The sequence below is a fragment of the Schistocerca americana genome, chromosome 4 (genome assembly GCF_021461395.2).
Source record: "Schistocerca americana isolate TAMUIC-IGC-003095 chromosome 4, iqSchAmer2.1, whole genome shotgun sequence".
NCBI classification, from domain to species: domain Eukaryota; kingdom Metazoa; phylum Arthropoda; class Insecta; order Orthoptera; family Acrididae; genus Schistocerca; species Schistocerca americana.
In genome coordinates this window covers 141408006-141432275 of record NC_060122.1, presented here as the reverse complement: position 1 = coordinate 141432275, position 24270 = coordinate 141408006, and the positions used below count along the sequence as shown (strand labels likewise).

Here is a 24270-nt window from a genome sequence, read left to right as displayed (position 1 = left end):
TGCTAGAAACGTAGGTTTGCCTTTTCTTAATCTTTCTTCTAAGATAAGTCGTAAGGTTAGTATTGCCTCACGTGTTCCAACATTTCTACGGAATCCAAACTGATCCTCCCCGAGGTCCGCTTCTACCAGTTTTTCCATTCGTCTGTAAAGAATTCGCGTTAGTATTTTGCAGCTGTGACTTATTAAACTGATATAAGATGAACATCAACAAAAGCAAAACGAGGATAATGGAATGTAGTCAAATTAAATCGGGTGATGCTGAGGGGATTAGATTAGGAAATGAGACGCTTAAAGTAGTAAAGGAGTTTTGCTATTTATGGGGTAAAATAACTGATGATGGTCGAAGTAGAGAGGATATAAAATGTAGACTGGCAATGGCAAGGAAATCGTTTCTGAAGAAGAGAAATTTGTTAACATCGAGTATAGATTTAAGTGTCAGGAAGTCGTTTCTGAAAGCATTTGTATGGAGTGTACCCATGTATGGAAGTGAAACATGGACGATAACCAGTTTGGACAAGAAGATAATAGAAGCTTTCGAAATGTGGTGCTACAGAAGAATGCTGAAGATAAGGTGGGTAGATCACGTAACTAATGAGGAGGTATTGAATAGGATTGGGGAGAAGAGAAGTTTGTGACACAACTTGACTAGAAGAAGGGATCGGTTGGTAGGACATGTTTTGAGGCATCAAGGGATCACAAATTTAGCATTGGAGGGCAGCGTGGAGGGTAAAAATCGTAGAGGGAGACCAAGAGATCAATACACTAAGCAGATTCAGAAGGATGTAGGTTGCAGTAGGTACTGGGAGATGAAGAAGCTTCCACAGGATAGAGTAGCATGGAGAGCTGCATCAAACCAGTCTCAGGACTGAAGACCACAACAACAACAACATTCCAATCTCTGTCTTCCTCTACAGTTTTTGCCCTCTACAGCTCCCTCTAGTACCATGGAAGTCATTCCCTCATGTCTTAGCAGATGTCCTATCATCCTGTCCGTTCTCCTTATCAGTGTTTTCCACATATTCCTTTCATCTCCGATTCTGCGTAGAATCTCCTCATTCCTAATTTTCAACATTCGTCTATAGCACCACATCTCAAATGCTTCGATTCTCTTCTGTTCCGGTTTTCCCACAGTCCATGTTTCACTACCATACAATGCTGTACTCCAGACGTACATCCTCAGAAATTTCTTCCTCAAATTAAGGCCGGTATTTGATATTAGTAGACTTCTCTTGGCCAGAAATGCCTTTTTTGCTATAGCGAGTCTGCTTTTGATGTCCTCCTTGCTCCGTCCGTCATTGGTTATTTTACTGCCTAGGTAGCAGAATTCCTTAACTTCATTGACCATCAATCCTGATATTAAGTTTCTCGCTGTTCACATTTCTACTACTTCTCATTACCTTCGTTTTTCTCCGATTTATTCTGAAACCATACTGTGTACTCATTAGACTGTTCATTCCGTTCAGCAGATCATTTAATTCTTCTTCACTTTCACTCAGGATAGCAATGTCATCAGCGAATCGTATCACTGATATCCTTTCACTTTGTATTTTAATTCCACTCCTGAACCTTTCTTTTATTTCCATCATTGCTTCCTCGATGTACAGATTGAAGAGTAGGGGCGAAAGGCTACAGCCTTGTCTTACACCCTTCTTAATACGAGCACTTCGTTCTTGATCGCCCACTCTTATTATTCCCACTTGGTTGTTGTACATATTGTATATGACCCGTCTCTCCCTATAGCTTACCCCTACCTTTTTCAGAATCTTGAACAGCTTGCACCATTTTATATTGTCGAACGCTTTTTCCATGTCGACAAATCCTATGAAAATGTCTTGATTTTTCTTTAGCCTTGCTTCCATTATTAGCCGTAACGTCAGAATTGCCTCTCTCGTCCCTTTACTTTTCCTAAAGCCAAACTGATCGTCACCTAGCGCATTCTCAATTTTCTCTTCCATTCTTCTGTATATTATTCTTGTAAGCAGCTTCGATGCATGAGTTGTTAAGCTGATTGTGCGATAATTCTCGCACTTGTCAGCTCTTGTCGTCTTCGGAATTGTGTGGATGATGCTTTTCCGAAAGTCAGATGGTATGTCGCCAGACTCATATATTCTACACACCAACGTGAATAGTCGTTTTGTTGCCACTTCCCCTAATGATTTTAGAAATTCTGATGGAATGTTATCTATCCCTTCTGCCTTATTTGACCATAAGCCCTCCAAAGCTCTTTTAAATTCCGATTCTAATACTGGATCCCCTATCTCTTCTAAATCGACTCCTATTTCTTCTTCTATCACATCAGACAAATCTTCACCCTCATAGAGGCTTTCAATGTATTCTTTCCACCTATCTGCTCTCTCCTCTGCATTTAACAGTGGAATTCCCGTTGTACTCTTAATATTATCACCGTTGCTTTTAACGTCACCAGAGGTTGTTTTGACTTTCCTGTATGCTGAGTCACGTGGTTGAAGGCGCAGGCGGCCGAATTTTACGACGAAGGAATTTCCAAGCTCGTCCATCGCTACGATAAGTGCCTTAATTGAAATGGCAACTATGTAGAAAAGTAGTATTTAAGTGTGGCTTTCATCTGTGTATAATAAAAAAATTCTCAATACTTTATTTATTTTTAATTCCAAAACGTAATGTACTTTGTGGATAGCCCTCGTATATACTTCTTGCACCTCCACTGCTCTGGGAACAGCTTCTTGGAGCCCAATACGATGGCTGACTAAGCCAGAATTATTACAACAGGCCCTGAAGGCCCAACGGTATTGACCGGCCGCCGTGCCATCCTCAGATCTTAGGCACCATCGGATGCGGATACGGAGGGGCACGTGGTCAGCCCACCGCTCTGCTGGCCGTTTTGGTGACCGGTGCCCGACAGCGGTTATCTTCGATGATCTGACAGGTATCGTTAACCACAGCGGCAAGGCCGTTGACCAAACGTGCCTACAACCTTTCTCAATAATACATGAAATGAATTCACAATTGCGAATAAAGACTTATCATCAGCCGTAGAATGGAATGACACCGATGTCCAAAGAACTTTGCATCGTAATAAGATGTGTTATACAGGCACTGCAGTATCGTATTGATCCTCCGATACCGGGCAAGGAACTTTCAAATACAAGGCCTAACCTGTACGGGAATATACATAATGGACGTACGGGTACAGGTCGCAGGAGCACGGTTGACGACATATGGAAGTTTGAGTCTGGCCATAAGTCCTACAGGGATAGCCAAATGGTAAGACGACCGCTCGCGATAAGTGCGAAATCCTGGTGCGAGTCCCGGTCCGACACAAATTTTCGTTGTCGTCATTCCATTCTGCAGCTGATGGTAGTTCTTATCCGTAATTGTGAATGCATTTGGTGTGTTTCGTAACTGCTATGGTCGCCGCAGTGCCTGTTCCTTTGGACATGCATGTCCAATCCACTTTGCACGCAATCAGGCACTGCAATATAGTATTTCTCAATAACGGTGCAAAAGGGTGGCGCCTCTTGACGTCATAGTTGGACTCGACGACGCTTGGGTCAGCGAGGTGTCGACGCATGCGAAAGGAAGACCACAGCTCAGAAGTTCACGTGAGCTGTCATGTGGGTCAGTGATGTCACATTGGCACCCAATTTCACCACAATTCTGCCCAACGCTATCAAAGACATCTCAAACGCTGAAAAGGTCGTCACATCCCTTCTTACCAACATTTCGTCCCTTCTCTTGACTCCTCTGCGACGGAGGTCGGAACCGTGACGCCCAGCATTGAAATAACGAGGTTTTCTCATGAGTGACTTAGGAGAATATTGCACACATACCACCGCTTAGAATCGACTAGGGGAGACGTCAGGGGGTGGTATAACAAAGGCCTGTTGGACCCATGTAGAACCTAAGGGGTGTCGAAAGTAATACCTGTCACAGTGGCGCCTACGAATCAGTCAGTGGCTGTCTCTGTACAGGAACAATTTTTAAAGTGCTAAAAAAAGGAGTGCAGATGGCATCGAGGGTATGGCCGTTGCCCTTTCATTAACGAGTGTGTCAATGGCGCACCCACTTCCCCCTCTACCCATTAAACACGTAGAAGGGCGCGAAATAGGAGGTCTGAGAAAGCATAAAACACTATGCTGCTACGGCTCAATTTCATTTTTCGTCGAATGGGTTTGTACAGTCCATAGTGGTTCCACTCTGTTCACCAGAGCAATAACTGTGGCCGCTCTACACTCCAAAGGGGTGCGACCAGAGGCGTTACAGGCTCACGGTGTCCTAAGAGAAGAGCTGAATCATGCGGGTGGTGTCAACAATGTCGTCAACAACGTCGTACTATTGCTCATCGCACTGCAATCCCTGCTTTCGACCTCGAAATGAGTGAGCTTCAACGCCCTAGGTGAAGGGGTGGGTTTATTGACGCCGTTTATGCCACCTCCTGAGGTCTTTCTTGTCGATTCTGAGCGGCAGTGCACCGCGCGGGATTACCCGAGCGGTCTTGGGCGCTGCAGTCATGGACTGTGTGGCTTGTCCCTGCGGAGGTTCGAGTCCTCCCTCGGGCATGGGTGTGTGTGTTTCTCCTTAGGATAATTTAGGTTAAGTAATGTGTAAGCTTAGGGACTGATGACCTTAGCAGTTAAGTCCCATAAGATTTCACACACATTTGAGCGGCGGTGCGACCTCCCCATGGTCGAGACGTCCACGGTGGTGTTGGACAGAATTGTAGTGAAATTTGGTGCCAATGGGACATCGTTAACCCATCTCGCACCTCATAAGAGATTCTGAGCCCCAGCTTTTCTTTCGCATGTGTCGACACCTGGCTGCTGGCAGCATCGCTGAGGCTAAAGCGAACGCCGCATGCCTTTGCACCATCGCAGAGGGGGGGAAAAACCCTGGAGGAACCATTCAGTCAAATTTCAAACATATGCGTCGGAACAGAAGACATATTTGACATATACAGGGCTTCAAAAAGGCGATGGTTTATTTATGTTGCACAGAATAGTTATGGATGGAGCCGTAGAGCGCATAAAATGTACTGAAAGCCAGAGACTGGGTTCAAATGGCTCTGAGCACTATGGGACTTAACATCTATGGTCATCAGTCCCCTAGAGCTTAGAACTCCTTAAACCTAACTAACCGAAGGACAGCACACAACACCCAGTCATCACGAGGCAGAGAAAATCCCTGACCCCGCCGGGAATCGAACCCGGGAACCCGGGCGCGGGAAGCGGGAACGCTACCGTACGACCATGAGCTGCGGACTCAGAGACTGGGATAACGCAACAAGTAAGTGAGGACGTTTTGTGTGTTTGGTACGTTAGGATGAAGAGATCGATGCAGGCGAAGAAACAGTGACAGGTACATCAAACCAAAAACATCCAATAAAGAAAAAGTTGAGAGAAGGGTTTCTGCCGGACGGAGTGGCCGAGCGGTTCTAGGCCCTACAGTTTGGAACCGTGCGACCGCTACGGTCGCAGGTTCGAACCGTGCCTCGGGAACGGATGTGTGTAATTTCTTTAGGTCAGTTAGGTTTAAGTAGTTCTAAGTTCTAGGGGACTGATGACCTCAGAAGTTAAGTCCCATAGTGCTCAGAGCCATTTCTGAAGGATTTCTCGTTTCGTGACAGGGTCTTTTAATCAGCGCCAGAGAGTCGTGAAATGTTATCAACTTTAGTGACAGGTGACAGAAGAGAGTCGCCTTTCTTCGTGGAGAGGCATACTATTAATATATCCGAGAATGACAGTTCCCATGTAAGCCAACATGTTACTTACTGCCGCGTGCGGAGGAAGGTCTTGAAATTTCAATTATCACATCGAAGTAGTCATGCTATCCAAAAAGCTTTGTGACAATTTGAATCCTCGTTTACAGATTTACCCTTCAATGCGACACATTTTTCCAAGTATGTATCTATTTTGCGTAAAGAAAGTTGAATACGTGAAATACTTGATTTTTAAAATGGCAGCCTTCGAATCACGTATTAAATTTAGGACATCTAGAGAACAGCAGACACTGGGAAAACAAATGAGGTGTAAAAAAGTTTCTCTTTCCAAAGCCTAGTTATATTGTGCATAAAAATCTGCATTGGTTTGACTGTCAAAATAGTTTATTTGAAATCGAGCACTAAATTTAGGATTTCGAGAAGACGCTAGGAAACTAAGGGAGTATCAGTTAGATCATGCGTTCTGAACAAAACTTGGAAAGAAACGAAAAATAAAAAAAAATCTGTCCGATGTTTTGTGAAATGATTTGTATAAAAGTAGTTAGTAGAATAGATAAGAGAAACATTTGACGTACCTTTGAAAGATGGTGGTAATCATGTACAGCAAATGAGATGCGTCAAATGTTGTCTAATTTATTTTATTTCGTGCTTTTAGACAAATCATTTCGCAAAACATTTGACCGTTTCTTTCAAAATTTTTGAGTTTCACGCTTTTATTTTCGCCTATTGCCAGTGTGTGCGAGACGCGTGACTCCGCTGTTTGCTGGCTGCAGGACTTCGTGGTGGGGCTGAGCATTCTGTCGCGCGGCACGCTGGACGAGAAGCTGCGCTGGACGTTCTCGCTGTACGACATCAACGGCGACGGCTGCATCACGCGCGACGAGATGACCGACATCGTCACCGCCATCTACGAGCTGACGGGGCGCCTGGTCGAGCCCTCGGCTGACGACGCCACCGTCAACGACAAGGTCGAGCGCATCTTCCAGGTGCGTATTGGGCCAACCATATCTACATCTTCATCTAAATGGATACTCTGCAAATCACGTTCACGTGCCTGGCAGAGGGTTCATCGAACCACCTTCACATTTCTGTATTATTACAATCCGGTATAGCTCGCGGAAAGAATGAACATCTAAATCTTTCCCTTATTTTATCGTGGTGATCGTTCCTCCCTATATAGGTAGGTGTCAACAAAATACGAGGGGCGTTCAGAAAGTAAGCTCCGATCGGTCGCGAAATGGAAACGACTATGAAAATCCGATAAAGCTTTGCACAGATGTGTTGGGTAGTGTCTCTAGTATAACCCCAGTTAGCATCACGTCGCTCTTCTCATTTCTGAGCTCGCAGTGAGTGCGTAAAGATGTCTAGAAAATAGTGTCTGCCGCCAAGTACGAGGGCCTGGTGAGAAATTTCGCCTGAAGCTATGCAGCTAACATTACATAACTGTCGTGCTGTTTCTTCTTCAAGACAATTCTCAGCCGCATTCTGCAGGGGCAATGAAGATGCTCCTGCATCGTTTTCAAATGGAAATGTGAGATTACCCACAATACAGTCCGCAATTGTCTCTCCCTGAGTTTCATCTCTGGTCACATGAACCGCTGTCTTTGAAGACAACATTTTGACACAGACAACGAGGTGTAGGCCAGCGTGGAGAATTGGCGGAAAGCAGTGGCGGCTGCCTTCTATGATGAGGCTATTGAAAAGTTGGTACAACGCTATGACAAAAGTCTAAGTCAGAACGGCGACTACGTAGAGAAGTAGCTGAAAGGTGTAGCTAATTGTTAGAAGTAAAACATTTCTGATGTTCACTGTGGTTTCAATTTGGCAATCAATCGGAGCTTACTTTCTGAACAGGCCTCGTATTTTCGCATTCGGAGGAGAAAGTTGGTGATTGGAATTTCGTGAGAAGATAACGTCGGAACGAAAAACGCCTTTCTTTTAATGATGTCCAGCCCAAATCCTGTATCATTTCTGTGACACTCTCATATTTCGCGATAATACAAAACGTGCTGCCTTTCTTTGAACTTTTTCGATGTACTCCGTCCGTACTATCTGGTAAGGACCCCACATCGCGCAGCAGTATTCTAAAAGAGGACGGACAAGCGTAGTGTAGGCAGTCTTCTTAGTAGGTCTGTTACAGTTTCTAAGTGTCCTGCCAATAAAACGCAGTCTTTGGTTAGCCTTCCCCACAATATTTTCTATGTGTTCCTTCCAATTTAACCCTTTGTTTCCTGACATAAGAAAAAATTTACTTTTTAACATTTTCTTTGCAGAATTTATGCTATTGTGGCCTCAAATGACGGTAGGATTTTTTGTAAAATTTTATTTTATTTTTCACAACTTTTTTCTCTCCTGGTACTTAGAAGTACCGTCAGACTCCATGTACAGAATCACAACATGCGCAGAAAAATGCTCCAATTTTTATAACTTGTACCTTATTCCACATAAATATTAAATATTTTTACATTAGAAAATTAATTAACCGAAATATGATATTTCTGAATTTTTTTTTTAATTTGGCATAAATTTATTCTAGAGCAACTTCACAATACATAGTAACTTAGCTACACATTTTTGACAGTATATACATATCACATATTTACTGATACCTCATGAAATAGTAGGAAACAGTTCTTTTTCTCATTGCAGCACAAATACACTTTACATGTACTACATTCTGAATGTGGTCTCGACTGAATTTTATTTTTCGCACACATTTCGCATCGTCCTCTTTTACAACTGAACACTACAAAATGGTTTCCTCGGTTGCCAAGACGCACAGCCTTCGGAACAGAAAAGTTATCCTTCCTTCTCTTTGGGAGAGTTATTTCATCTTTACCAGAGTTTCTCTTTTTGAGATTTGGCACTTGCTGTTCATTCATTAGCCCTAGTGCCACAGCACACCTGAATTCCAGCAGTGGCAGTGCCCCATGTAGATAACTTAGATAACTGAAAATGACGTAAGCATTGACAGAAGCAATTTCTATTGCTCCCCAGATGAGACGGTACCACCATTTCTTTGATCGCTTGTCAAGACCATAAGTTGAATGTAATCTGTCTGCATGATCCACACCACCCATGTTTTTATTGTAATCACATACAATAACTGGACATGGTATAGTCATACTAGTTCCATCTTTCTGTTTTCTTGTCACTACGCTCTGTTCAATGCCATGGAAGTTTGACGCAAAATATACTACTTTATTTTCCTTCCATTGAAATACGGTTAGGTCTAAAGATGACTCTCTGTGATTTGATTTAGACATTTTTCTTTAGGTAAATTCCCTGGCAAACCTTTCCTGTTTGTTCTAATTGTTCCACAGGCATATGTATTTACCGATTTCTGTGTGAGAAAAAGTGGACAGAACAACTATTGAGAGGTAACGCACTGTTGCTACAATAAAGTGTTCGCACAACCTGACGGTACTAATAAGTCCGCCTTATATTGTCCACTTTATCTCACTCACTTGTAACGTAATGCTTCAAACAGTTATAAAAAAACAAAGAAGGTAAGTACTTACAATGGAAAACTCAACGGAAGTTTCAATAAATTGCGCACAAATTCAGGCAACACCATGGAAACAAGCACATACGATCTTCTGTTTTCACAGCAGCGCGCGAAAAACAATTTCAAGCTCTGACCGCCAGAGAGGTCTATGTATTGCACAATAACATCTATGAAACAGTAGAGCAGAGTTACTGTTACGTACCGACAGGCTCTCAGATCACGAAACTGCACCACGAGAAAATAATTAGAGTCAAAACTTACTGGTACTTTTAAGTACCGTCAGGCAACAAAGGGTTAAGTTGTTCGTAATTGTAATGCCTAGGTATTTATTTCTGTTTATGGCTTTTAGATTAGACTGATTTATCGTGTAACCGACGTTTAACGAGTTCCTTTTAGCACTCATGTGGATGACCTCACACTAGGCGCAGCACACAACACGGGAAATACCATATGAGAAGAACGCAGCTTGATTTTGACGTATGTGAACCTGCAATGGAGTCTCATTTCTGTGCTATTTTTGAGATAGTTACAAGTTTTTAAACCCACAATTCATTCTAGATCTTGACAGAAAATTTTGAGTTTTGGTCTAATATTAAATAAGTAAGCGGATCGAAGCTATTCCTTCAGACACTCTGTGATCACAACGACGCTAAAATGGAGGATGACACAAAAAAGGCCGAAATACTAAACGTTTTTTCTAGAAAACGAACAATATCGAAATGAGTCGGCGTTGGATAGAAAAGCAGATGTAATTTTCAACAGAGAAAAGGCCGCTGAAATTGACAGGATACCGATACGCCCAAGAACTTGCTCCTTTTCTAGCAGCGGTGCACCGTAAGTCTTTGGACGACCGAACCGCTTCTAATGATTGCAAAGTAGGGATGGCCATTCCCTTTTTCGTGAAGGGTCATCCCGTAGACGCATGAAACTATAGGCCTATATCTCTGACGTCAGTCTTTTGTATAATTTTTGACCATGGATCACGCTCGCTTATTGTGTTGTTTTGGGAGACGGAAAACGTCCTCTGTAGAAATCAACATTTGGTTGCGAAAACAAAAATCGTATGCAACACAGCTCCACGAGACCCAAAAATCAGTAGATGGGTTGATGTCGTGTTCTTCGATCTCGGAGGCCGTTCGACACAGTTACGCACTGCCCCTGATGAACAAGACACGAGCGTGCGGAATATCAGACCAGCTCTTTAATTGGACTGAAGAGTTTCTAGCAAACAGAACACAGCATGTCTTTTTGGAAGGAGACAAATCCTCGGACGTAAAAGTAACTTCGGGCTTGTCCCAGAGGAGTTTTATAGTTTTATTAGAACAAAAAAAAAAGTATTGCTAGACACGTGAAAGATCTCTTGCGCGCGTCGTTTGGCGATGATCGTGTGCTCAGCCGCCACTTTCGTCATGAAAGTGTATCGTGATCGACCGACATCTCTAGGAATGCTGAAAGACAACATCCGACGCCAATGCCTCGCCATAACTCCGGACATGCTTTACAGTGCTGTTCACAACATAATTCCTCGACTACAGCTATTGTTGAGGAATGATGGTGGACATATTGAGGATTTCCTATAAAGAACATCATCTTTGTGCTTTGTCTTACTTTGTTATGCTAAATATCGCTATTCTGATCATATGAAGCGCCATCTGACGGACATTTTTTGAACGTTTGTATTTTTTTTTGTTCTAATAACACCCCATGTCATTCCAAGCATGTGTGTCAATTTGTACCTCTCTATCTACATTATTCCGTGATTTATTCAGTTTTCAAATTTATACTGACTTTTTGATCACCTGGTATATATATACAGGGTGTCCCAGCTATCTTGTCCACCCAAAATATCTCTGGAACAATAACAGCTATTGGAAAACGACTTTCACCGGTATCAATGTAGGGCTGGGGCCCATGAATGTACATATTTGGAAACATTCTAAAACGAAAGCATATGTGTTTTTTAACACAAACTTATGTTTTTTAAATGGACCTCCTATATTTTTTCTTCAGCAATCCATAGCACGAGAAAGCACACACACAATGGCGTTGATTGCATCGCAATATTCCCATTACATCCCGAGATATTAAGACGCGAAGTTGACGCTTGAAACACCCGACATGCGCTGCTATCGCACGTCCTGAGGTTCAGGCGTGAACCCATGCTGCCCATAATCGCGATGTGTTTGACATGCGTAATCACACTTCCATACTTATCAAGAGGTCCGAAACGAGTAATACGGTCTGCTGCCATCCTGCATTAACGTCGTACATTCCAGCAGGTATTTATCCCATAGGCTAGGGGTGATGCGGTTTTGTAACATATCTGTGTACCGCAACGTTAGTCACAAAGTTAGCTTCGCTTATCGTTAATCCGTTACTAAAAAGGTAATGCCGTTCAACGTTGAAACTTTACTTTACTGTAGATCTAGCGCAAGTGACAGTTAATCATTCACTCGTAATAGTACAATTCGTGTTGATGGTTTTAGTGAAACGAGCAAGTGGACTAAAAGTTTTACCGTTGTTTAGGTAAAAATGTTTTGATTTGGGAAGTTCAGGTAGGACATAGAAGATGAATGTAAACATGTTTAACCAATTAGTTTTATTATCACATAATAATCAATGTTATGTTTATCTAATGCGTTAAATGACAAATTGTTGCAAGCAAATGTTTCTTAACATCAATGGGTAAAATGGTCCTTTGTAGAAACTTCCACTGTGATACCAGCACTACATACTAAACATAGCGTTCACATCTCATACTCAAAGTGATGCCCATTGGCTTGCATACATAGGGTCACTCTGCGGATGAAGGATGCCCTACTTCGTGCTACTGTTTCCTCTTTGATGGTTGTACAAGCATCAATAATGCGTTGCTTCATGTCCTCTGGTGTTGTTGGTTCATGTTGGTAAACAGCATTCTTCACTGCTCCCCAAAGAAAATAATCCAGCGGTGTAAGGTCCGGAGATCGGGCAGGCCACCTAACTGGGCCACCTCGTCCAATCCACCTACCAGGGAACTTACGGTTCAGAAGTCGTCGTGCTCGTAAGGCGTTATGTGCAGGGCATCCGTCATGCTGATACCACATGACCATTCTCCGGTTCAGAGGTACGGTGTCCAAGAGAACAGGAAGATTGTGTCGTATAAATCTGGAGTATTGTCTGCCATTTTGGATGCCATTTATAAAGAAAGGTCCGATAATGGTATCTCCAATAGTCCCACACCAAACATTAACTTTCCACGGACGTTGATGCTCTACCTGACGGAGCCATTTTGGATTGTCTGCGGACCAATAATGCATATTCCTCATATTGACAATTCCTTTGTTGGAGAATGATGCCTCGTCGGTAAAGAGCACAACTGCAAAAAAATTTGCATTAGTCAGAAGTTTTTGCTGAGCCCTCCGACAAAATGTTACCCTATTGCGGAAGTCAATTCCATGAAGATCCTGGTGTAAATGAACATGGTAAAGATGAAATTTATGACGTTTAAGAATACGCCGCGCACTTGATTTCGACACACCAACTTCACGTTCAATTTGACGTGTGCTGATTTGAGGATTCACAGCTATGGTAGCGAGCACAGCAACTTCAGCACGTCCATCTGTGCGTGTTCTAGGACGATGTCGAGGTCTTGGATTTAAGCTTCCCGTTTCACGTAGACGAGATGTGAGACGACCAAACATCCGGCGCGAAGGCGATGGCTTGTCAGGGAATCGTCTTCTGTACAGTCGTTCTGCCTGCACAGCATTTCGTCCACTTACAACAGGGTACAATACAGGTATGTAGAGTAGGGTAGAAAACAGCATATTAACTTAATAATCATAATGTTCGCTAACAGTACTATCAACAAACAAGCAATCTCATAACGTATTTCCCGTCAACGTACATTCTCCATAGATCAGAAGCATTTCTACCATATCTTCATGTGTGTACATTATACTGTACAGTATAAGTTCCATAACACAACGCTTGTTCACAATGTGTACTACCTCCGTGCCGTCACTAGATTACTCCGATGCACGACTACACTGGCAAGCGGTGTACTGCACGCCAAAGAACCACAAATGGGATGCTCGGAGGGTGGTGGAGTACAGTAGTTTGCATGGGTCGCAAATCATAAACAAGGCGAAGTGGTAACTGTGGCAGTAGTAGGAACTACGTTGGACACTTGACTAGGTAGAGCCAGGCCCTGCGCGACAGGCACAATGGGTCATATAACGCATTAGATAAACCTATTTTGGGTGTACAGGATGAATAAGACAACCTGACGGGTGTACACCGATCGGTACTGGTTCATATTGTGTACGTAGATACGTAAAACGTGCAAGAGGGAAACCATTATGTGCTTATGAGAGTTGATGGCAGCAGACCGTATTATTCGTTTCGGACCTCTTGATAAGTACGGAGGTGTGATTACACATGTCAATCACATCGCGATTACGGGCAGCATGGGGTTCACGCCTGAGCCTCAGGACGTGCGCTAGCAGCGCATGTCGGATGTTTCAAGCGTCAACTTCGCGTCTCAATATCTCGGGATGTAATGGGAATATTGCGATGCAATCAACACCATTGTGTATGTGCTTTGTCATGCCATGGATTGCTGAAGAAAAAATATAGGAGGTCCATTTGAAAAAACATAAGTTTGTGTTAAAAAACACATATGCTTTCGTTTTAGAATGTTTCCAAATATGTACATTCATGGGCCCCAGCCCTACATTGATACATGTTAGAGCTCATTTTAGTTTCGTCAGTATGTACTGTACTTCCTCGATTTACCGCCAGTTGGCCCAATTGAAGGAAGGTAATGTTGACTTCGGTGCTTGTGTTGACATGCGACTCATTGCTCTACAGTACGAGCATCAAGAACATCACTACGTAGCATCAACAGGTTATTGTTCATCACGAACGTGGTTTTGCAGTCAGTGCAATGTTTACAAATGCGGAGTTGGCAGATGCCCATTTGATGTGGGGATTAGCACGGGGCAATAGCCGTGGCGCGGTACGTTTGTATCGAGACAGATTTCCAGAACGAAGGTGTCCCGACAGGAAGACGTTCGAAGCAATTGGTCGGCGTCTTAGGGAGCACGGAACATTCCAGCCTATGACTCACGACTGGGGAAGACCTAGAACGACGAGGACACCTGCAATGGACGAGGCAATTCTTCGTGCAATTGACGATAACCCTAATGTCAGCGTCAGAGAAGTTGCTGCTGTACACGGTAACGTTGCCCACGTCACTGTATGGAGAGTGCTACGGGAGAACCAGTTGTTTCCGTACCATGTACAGCGTGTGCAGGCACTATCAGCAGCTGATTGGCCTCCACGGGTACACTTCTGCGAATGGTTCATCCAACAATGTGTCAATCCTCATTTCAGTGCAAATGTTCTCTTTACGGATAAGGCTTCATTCCAACGTGATCAAATTGAAAATTTTCACAATCAACATGTGTGGGCTGCCGAGAATCCGCACGCAATTGTGCAATCACGTCATCAACACAGATTTTCTGTGAACGTTTGGGCAGGCATTGTTGGTAATGTCTTGATTGGGCCCCATGTTCTTCCACCGACGCTCAATGGAGCACGTTATCATGATTTCATACGGGATACTCTACCTGTGCTGCTAGAACATGTGCCTTTACAAGTACGACACAACATGTGGTGCATGAACGATGGAGCTCCTGCACATTTCAGTCGAAGTGTTCGTACGCTTCTCAACAACAGATTCGGTGACCGATGGATTGGTAGAGGCAGACCAATTCCATGGCCTTCACGCTCTCCTGGCCTCAACCCTCTTGACTTTCATTTATGGGGGCATTTGAAAGCTCTTGTCTACGCAACCCCCGTACCAAATGTAGAGACTCTTCGTGCTCGTATTGTGGACGGCTGTGATACAATACGCCATTCTCCAGGGCTGGATCAGCGCTTCAGGGATTCCATGCGACGGAGGGTGGATGCATGTATCCTCGCTAACGGAGGACATTTTGAACATTTCCTGTAACAAAGTGTTTGAAGTCACGCTGGTAAGTTCTGTTGCTGTGTGTTTCCATTCCATGATTAATGTGATTTGAAGAGAAGTAATAAAATGAGCTCTAACGTGGAAAGTAAGCGTTTCCGGACACATGTCCATATAACATAATTTCTTTCTTTGTGTGTGGGGAATGTTTCCTGAAAGTTTGGCCGTACCTTTTTGTAACACATAATTACTGGACATTATAAAATGCTACACCAAGGAGAAATGCAGATGATAAACGGGTAATATATTAACGGGTAATATATTATACTAGAACTGACATGTGATTATACGAGGGCTATCCACAAAGTACATTACGTGTTGGAATTAAAAATAAATAAAGTATTGGAATTTTTTTTAGTTATGTACAGATGAAAGCCACACTTCAATACTACTTTTCTACATAGTTGCCATTTAAATTAAGGCACTTATCGTAGCGATGGACAAGCTTGGAAATTCCTTCGTCGTAAAATTCGGCCGCCTGCGCCTTCAACCACGTGGTTACCTCTTCTTGAAGCTGTGCGTCGTCATCAAAACGCTGCATAGCCAACCACTTCTTCATTGCTAGGAATAAGTGGAAGTCACTCGGTGCCAGATCGGGACTGTACGGCGGATGAGGAAACAACTCCCACTTAAAAGATTCGAGAACTTCACGAGTGGCATTTGCCGTGTGGGCCCGGTGCTGCCGTGAATCAGCAAGGTCTTTGAGCCCAACTTTCCCCTGCTCTTGTTTTGTATTGCTCTTCTGAGGTTGTGCAGAGTTTGGAAATACCTTTGAGAGTTTATTGTAGTGCCCCTTTCCAGGAAATCCACAAAAATCGTATTTCTACCGGGTTACTGATAAACCACGTGGTTGAAGGCGCAGGCGGCCGAATTTTACGACGAAGGAATTTCCAAGCTCGTCCATCGCTACGATAAGTGCCTTAATTTAAATGGCAACTATGTAGAAAAGTAGTATTTAAGTGTGGCTTTCATCTGTATATAATAAAAAAATTTCCAATACTTTATTTATTTTTAATTCCAAAACGTAATGTACTTTGTGGATATCCCTCGTATTTTCACGCAATTTGGGTGCATAGATCCTGAGAAATCAGTACCCAGAACAACCACCTCTGGCCGTAATAACTGCCTTGATAAGCCTGGGCATTGAGTCAAACAGATCTTGGACGGCGTGTACAGGTGCAGCTGCCCATGCAGCTTCAACACGATACCACAGTTCATCAACAATAGTGACTGGCGTATTGTGACGCGCGAGTTGCTCGGCCACCATTCACCAGACGTTTTCAGTTGCTGAGAGATCCAGAGAATGTGCTCGCCAGGGCGGCAGTACAACATTTTCTGTATCCAGAAAGGGCCGTACAGGACCTGCAACACGCGGTCGTGCATTATCCTGCTGAAATGTAGCGTTTCACAGGGATCGAATGAACGGTAGAGCCACGGGTCGTAACACTTCTGAAATGTAACGTCCACTGTTCAAAGTGCCGTCAGTGCGAACAAGAGGTGACCGAGACGTGTAACCAATGGCACCCCATACCATCACGCCGGGTGGTACGCCAGTATGGCGATGACGAATACTCGCTTCAGATGTGTGTTCACCGCGATGTCGCCAAACACGGATGCAACCATCGTGATGCTGTAAACGGAGCCTGGATTCATCCGAAAAAATGACGTTTTGCCATTCGTGCACCCATGTTCGTCGTTGAGTACACCATCGCAGACGCTCCTATCTGTGATGCTGTGTCCAGGGTAACCGCAGCCATGGTCTCCGAGCTGATAGTCCATGCTGCTGCAAACGTCGTCGAACTGTTCGTGTAGATGGTTTTTGTCTTGCAAACGTCCCCTTCTGTTGATTCAGGGATCGAGACGTGGCTGCACGATCCGTAACAGCCATGAGGATATGAATCCTGTCATCTCGACTGCTAGTGATACGAGGCCATTGGGATCCAGCACGGCGTTCCGTATTACGCTCCTGAACGCACCGATTCCATATTCTGCCAACAGTCATTAGATCTCGAGCAATTCGAGCAGCAATGTCGCGATACGATAAACCGAAATCGCGACAGGCTACAATCGGACCTTTATCAATGTCGGAAATGTGATGGTACGCATTTTTCCTCCTTACACGAGGCATCACAAAAACGTTTCACCAGGCAACGCCGGTCAACTGCTGTTTGTGTATGAGAAATCGGTTGGAAACTTTCCTCATGTCTTCATGTTGTAGGTGTCGCCACCGGCGCCGACCTTGTGTGAATGCTCTGAAAAGCTAATCATTTTGCATATCACAGCATCTTCTGCCTGTCGGTTAAATTTCGCGTCTGTAGCACGTCATCTTCGTGGTGTAGCAATTTTAATGGCCAGTAGTATATATATAATGCCAGATGGGTAAGGTCTGAAGTTCCATGAGGCTTTTCAGGGATGATGTTACTGTATATACAGAAGCAGCAACGCTAGAAAATTTAGGCGGAATTCAGGAAGACCTACAGAGGATGGAAGCTTGGTGCAGATTCGGGAACTGATCCTCATCGTAAAGAAATGTAATGTTTTGCGTACGCATAAACAGAAAGAACCATTACTGCGTGTTTACACGATCATATAACAATCACTGGAAGCAGTTACTTCTGTAAAATACGTAGCAGTATTGTACGGAGCGATTTAAAGAGGAGCGACGACGTAAAGCAAATTGAAAATTTTCTTTTTCAGCCGACTGTCAACAGAACCGATAAACTTGAAGAAATGCATGGTAAACACTATGCTGTCTTACAGTATATTTGTTCACAAACGGTTTCGATCATTGATGATCTTCACAGTGCTGGCGAAAGAATGGAAATAAGGTGACGACTGTGAATATCAACCCGAATTAACTTTTCATGAGACTTATTAGTCGGAAAAATTAAGTGTGCTTACGAAAAATATTGTGACAATTTCACATATCGTACACTCTATTTTTCGTGCGTACACTTAATTTTTCCGATTACTAAGTCTGAGTGAAAATGTGTTTTGTGTTGATATTCACAGTTTTCATTTTGTTTCCATTTTTCTGGCAGCACTGTGAAAACGATCAATGATCGAAACCGGTTGTGAATACATATTTTGTAAGACAGCGCAGTGTTTACTATGCACTTCTCCAAGTAAAGGTAATCGCTGACAGCCAGATGGCAGACCGAGATTCATTGAAGGAATCCTCAGGTAATGTAGTTCATCAACAAAGGAAGCAGTTTGCAAAACTCTCATTCGACAAACACTTGAATATTGCTAGTCAGTCTGGGGTGCGTACCAGACATAATTGCTAGAGGAAACAGAGAAGATCCAAGGAAGAGCAACGCGTTTCGTTCACGTAGTACTTAAAGAAGGAGATGCTGCCTATCTCCAATAGCAGACGCTTAAAGAGAGGCGTTTTTGCATCACGATTTGGTTAATTCTTAAAATTCCGAGAGCGTACGGTCCTATTAGAGTGAACCAATATACTGATTCGTCCCAGGTATATCTCGTGAAAAGATCATGAAGAAAAAATCAGAGAGATTCTCGAGCCCAGTAACTACTTTTCATGCGAAACTATAGAAAATGGGGGGAGGGGGGGGGGGGGAGTAACAGTGGTCCGCAATATACCGTCCCCCACATATTCCAAGGCTGCTTGCGGAGTGCAGATGTAGATGAAGTTCTCGACTTCCGCACTCATTCACCCAGCCGACGGCCTCGATTTGCAACCCACACTACACTTACAGCCCTCATCATTTCCAGATAACCATCTTCCACCCGACGCTTATCGACCCTCACTCCCGTGATCAAGAGAGTGAGATCATGAAGAGATTTCTGTGGGTGATTTAATATTCAACCGTGGTTTGGAGGTTGTAGTGGGAGAGGTACAATTCGACCGTGATTTGGAGATCGGCGGTGCCATCAGTATCCGCCTTAGCCATACTCCCACCTTGTTTGGCCGCCGGTTGACCGAATGTTCTTCTGACGTCGACCATCTCATTGACAACAGAGCTTTTATTTATTTCGAGCGAACCCTCCAGATCCTAACAAGCCACGTGATATCTTTACTCCCTCCAATACAATGACAACAAAACGCTTGCATGCACAATCCCACGGAACTAAGCTCATTGAAGGTCCCGTTATCACAGAGACAGCCCCAATCTGAAATTCACTCTCAAGTGTAACGCCTGCAATGAAGGGCATCCTCCGTATTTCGGCACATGTAAAACCAAATCTCTCTCAAGAATACCTGAATAGTCTGCAGCCCAGTCTACTCAAATAACTCTGTCCTTCCCCCTCTGACAGCCGAAGATATTGATCTCAGTGTAACAGCCACCTAGTCCAACAACCAGACTTCATATTTAGTCACTTATTCAACCTAGTTTAACCTAATAATTTCCACTGGAAGATTGCACAGGAAGATGTGACTTGTAAGCCACTTTAGAAATGTATTCTGAGGTGGTTAAAGCCTTGTCCAGCTATTTTGGTGCTATTGAGAAACATATTTACTGGACAGCTGGGTATTCACTGCTTTTTTCGCTTACTTTAGCAGATGGATCTGGTGCCATCTGCTGAAGTAGCTGAAAACATCTGTGAAAACCCAGCCCTCCAGCACCTGTGGTCTTCTATCGTGTCATAACAACTGTTGTTTTCATTTACCTATGTAGCTCAAGTCATTTCACATGTAGTCTCAGTTTATACATCGATGAATTTAATTTTCTTGTCTACATCTTGTAATATGCAATATCAATACCGTGTAACCTATTTTTTCCCGTCGCATTTGCGTCTTGTGAAACTAATCTCGTACAAAATACTCCAGTGTAGTGAAGTCGGAGAACCACACATTCCACTCAGTAGGAACAGCTACCATAAACTTCGTATTGCTGAATTTACACGTAAAGAAGCATAAAAAAGTGTACAAAGCATATGACTGAAGTTTCACGAACTGCTTTGGCTAATCTGCACACACCAAAAAAAGTTTTGCATCACCTCGGTTCCGAGAGTTCTGGAATCTATACAGAACATTGGAATAGAGGTCAACATAAACATCATTTCCGCCCTTTTTATTGCTCATGAAAACAAGAAATAGCGTGTTGTACCGCCATACAGCGAGACCTTCAGAAGTGGTGGTCGAGATTGCTGTACACACCGGTACCTCTAATACCCAGTAGCACGTCCTCTTGCATTAACGCATGCCTGTATTCGTCGTAGCGTATTACTGACAAGTTCATCAAGGCACTGTTGGTCCAGATTGTCCTCAACGGCGATTCGGCGTAGATCCCTCAGAGCGATGTCGTTATCCTGAAGGAAGTCATTCCCCAAGGTGTGCACGATGAGGGCACGAATTGTCGTCCGTGAAGACGAATATCTCGCTGTCGATATGGTTGCACTATCGGTCGGAGGGTGGCATTCACTTATCGTACAGCCGTTACGGCGCCTTCCATGACCACCAGCGGCGTACGTCGGCCCCACATAATGCCACCCCAAAATATCAGGAAACCTCCACCTTGCTGCACTCGCTGGACAGTGTGTCTAAGGCGTTAAGCCTGGCCGGGTTGCCTCCAAACACGTCTTCGACGATTGTCTGGTTGAAGGCAAACGCGACACTCATCGGTGAAGAGAATGTTATGCCAGTCGTGAGCAGACCATTCGGCATGTTGTTGGGCCGCCAATCTGTACCGTGCTGCATGGTGTCGTGGTTGCGAAGATGGACTTCACCATGGACGTCGGGAGAGAAGTTGCGCATTTGCAGCCTATTGCGCACAGTTGGAGTAGTAACACGTCGTCCTGTGGCTGCACGAAACGCATTATTCAACATGGTAACGTTGCTTTCAGAGTTCCTCCGAGCCATAATCCGTAGGTAGCGGTCATCCACTGCAGTAGTAGCCCTTGGGCGGCCTGAGCGAGGCATGTCATCGACAGTTCCTGTCTCTCTATATCTCGTCCATGTCCGAACAACATCACTTTGGTTCACTCCGAGACGCCTGGACACTTCCCTTGTTCTGACCCCTTCATGGCAAAAAGTAACAATGCGGACGCGATCGAACCGCGGCGTTGACCGTCTAGGCAATGTTGAACTACAGACAACACGAGCCGTGTACCTCCCTCCTGATGGAATGACTGGAACTGATGGGCTGTCGGACCACTCCGTCTAATAGGAACTGCTCATACATCGTTGTTTACGTCCTTGGGCAGGTTTAGTGACATCTCTGAACAGTCAAAGGAACTGTGTCTGTGATACAATATCCACAGTCAACGTCTATCTTCAGGTGTTCTGGAAACCGGGGTGATGCAAATCTTTTTTTTGATGTGTGTATGATAAAGACGTATGACAGGAACTAGACTAGATGACAGGAACCAGGGTCCCAGCCTCTGTACAGCACATCCGGAGAATGCTGTTCACCGTTATAAGCCTCTCGCTTCTCTATTGTGTCTACAGAACGACAGAAAAGAGTCTGTATGTCTCCCTGAGACCCTTATCTTACCCCATTCTCATTAACCGTAGGTAAAATGTTCCACGGAGGCAGTGGAACTTGAAACTTGATCGTTTCATTTGGCTTCGGAGGCATCGAAATGAAAGATATAAATAAGTTCGGCCTGGCACTGTCTTCCCTACTATCAGACTAGAAGTACCTCACCTGATGACCTGCTGCTCTCTGGATCGTGATGGCGTCGGATTCTTCTTCACGAACTGCGAGGACATCGATTGCTGATTGAATTTAACTGGTCAATAAAGAGAACTGTGGGAGACTACAAAGTAGTGTCAGACAGCTAATAGAAAAGTAGATATAGTCTCGGAAACACATTGAAATAGATGCTAACTAGCCAGTCCACTATTCCGGACTGCTTGCTGTGGACCAGGGTATAAAGAGTTGGAAGGACACAAAATACGAATAAAGTTAACGATAAGCATACCAGCCACTAGAGACAGTTTGCTGCAGATTAAGAAGGATGAACTCCAGGATTCGAATCACAACTTTAAATTTCTCATGTTAAACTTCTAAACTCGTGTTTATATCTGGTTGGTATCTGAGAAATGCATAAAACTTACTTTGATATCAGAATACGCAAATCTCAGTGCAGGGAAACAGAATACACGAAAATTTAATTTTGAACGGCAGTCGCAGATGTGGTCGGCCGGCGCGCAGGCGGGAGATCGGACAGGTTGGCGCGACTTTGTTGCGATGATGACAGACGCCACGCCCAACGACTCACCGTGCTTTTGTTCACTGGCAGGTCTCCTGTAACGTTGTGCCAGCGCTTCTGACTATCTGTGATAGACTGGTTTTCCGTCATATGAAGCTCAATGACAGCTGTCTGCTTGGAATGCTTCTCAGTTACAAACGGCATTTTGAGGCTACATGTAGCGCCGCCGAAGAGGGAATATTCCACGATATTCCACAACAAATTCCGCATTTGGCCGAGAAAAAGTGTGTTGCATTACTTACTGAACGCTTCTCGTAATAAAGGAAAATTGAAGTACAATACTAGCCATTAAAATTGCTACAACACCGAGATGACGTGCTACAGACGCGAAATTTAACCGACAGGAAGAAGATGCTGTGATATGCAAATGATTACCTTTTCAGATCATTCACACAAGGTTGGCGCCGGTGGCGACACCTACAACGTGCTGACATGAGGAAAGTTTCCAACCGATTTCTCATACACAAACATCAGTTGACCCACGTTGCCTGGTGAAACGTTGTTATGATGCCTCGTGTAGGGAGGAGAAATGCGTACCATCACGTTTCCGACTTTGATAAAGATCGGATTGTAGCCTATGGCGATTTCGGTTTATGGTATCGCGACATTGCTGGTCGCGTTGGTCGAGATCCAATGACTGTTAGCAGAATATGAAATCGGTGGGTTCAGGAGGGTACTACGGAACGTCGTGCTGGATCCCAACGGCCTCGTATTACTAGCAGTCGAGATGACAGGCATCTGAACCGCATGGCTGTAACGGATCGTGCAGCCACGTCTCGATCCCTGAGTCAACAGATGGGGACGATTGCAAGACAACAACCATCTGCACGAACAGTTCGACGACGTTTGCAGCAGCATGGACTATCAGCTCGGAGACCACGGCAGCGGTTACTCTTGACGCTGCATCACACGAACGCCTGCGATTGTGTACTCAACGACGAACATGGGTGCACGAATGGCAAAACTTAATTTTTCGGATGAATCGAGGTCCTGTTTACAGCATCATGATGGTCGCATCCGCACATTGGAAGTGTGTATTCGTCATCGTCATACTGGCGTATCACCCGGCGTGATGGTATGGGGTGCCATTGGTTACACGTGTCGGTCACCTCTTCTTCGCATTGACGGCACTTCGAACAGTGGACGTTACATTTCATATGTGTTACGACCCGCGGCTCTACCCTTCATTCGATCCCTGCTGAACCCTACATTTCAGCAGGATAATGCACGACCGCATGTTGTAGGTCCTGTACGGGCCTTTCTGAATACGGAAAATGTTCGACTGCTGCCCTGGCCGGCACATTCACCAGATCTCTCAGCAATTGAAAACGTCAGGTCAATGGTGGCCGAGTAACTGGATCGTCACTATACGCCAGTCACTACTCTTGATGAACTGTGGTATAGTGTTGAAGCTGCACGCACAGCTGTACCTGTAAACGCCATCCAAGCTCTGTTTGACTCAATACCCAGGCGTATCAAGGCCGTTATTACGGCCAGAGGTGGTTGTTCTGGGTACTGATTTCTCAGGATCTATGCACCCAAATTGCGTGAAAATGTAATCACATTTCAGTTCTAGTATAATATATTTGTCCAATGAATACCTGTTTATTATCTGCATTTCTTTTTGGTGTAGCAATTTTAATGGCCAGTAGTGTAATTAGTTGTGCCTGTCATTAGCAGAGGTATACATTATCTGCAGCTGTGATGCAGCGTTAACAAATCGACTAACATGACTATTAGAATGTGCACATTACAATACAAAATACGTCGTGTGACAATTTGTCCATAAAGCACCACGTAACAAAGGGAAATCACCAACATCTGGAAAATTTGTTTTCAGGAAGAGAGATACGGATACTCCTAATACGGGCAATG

The 24270-nt window shown here is 44.1% G+C and overlaps 1 protein-coding gene across 1 annotated transcript in view; it reads left to right on the top strand.

The window, feature by feature from the left end:
• Positions 1–24270, top strand: part of LOC124613308 — a 369764-nt gene that overhangs the window by 330224 nt on the left and 15270 nt on the right. The window contains exon 5 of the mRNA XM_047142004.1: positions 6469–6681. Within this exon, the coding sequence (XP_046997960.1) occupies positions 6469–6681 (213 nt within the window). The remainder of the gene's footprint in view (positions 1–6468; positions 6682–24270) is intronic.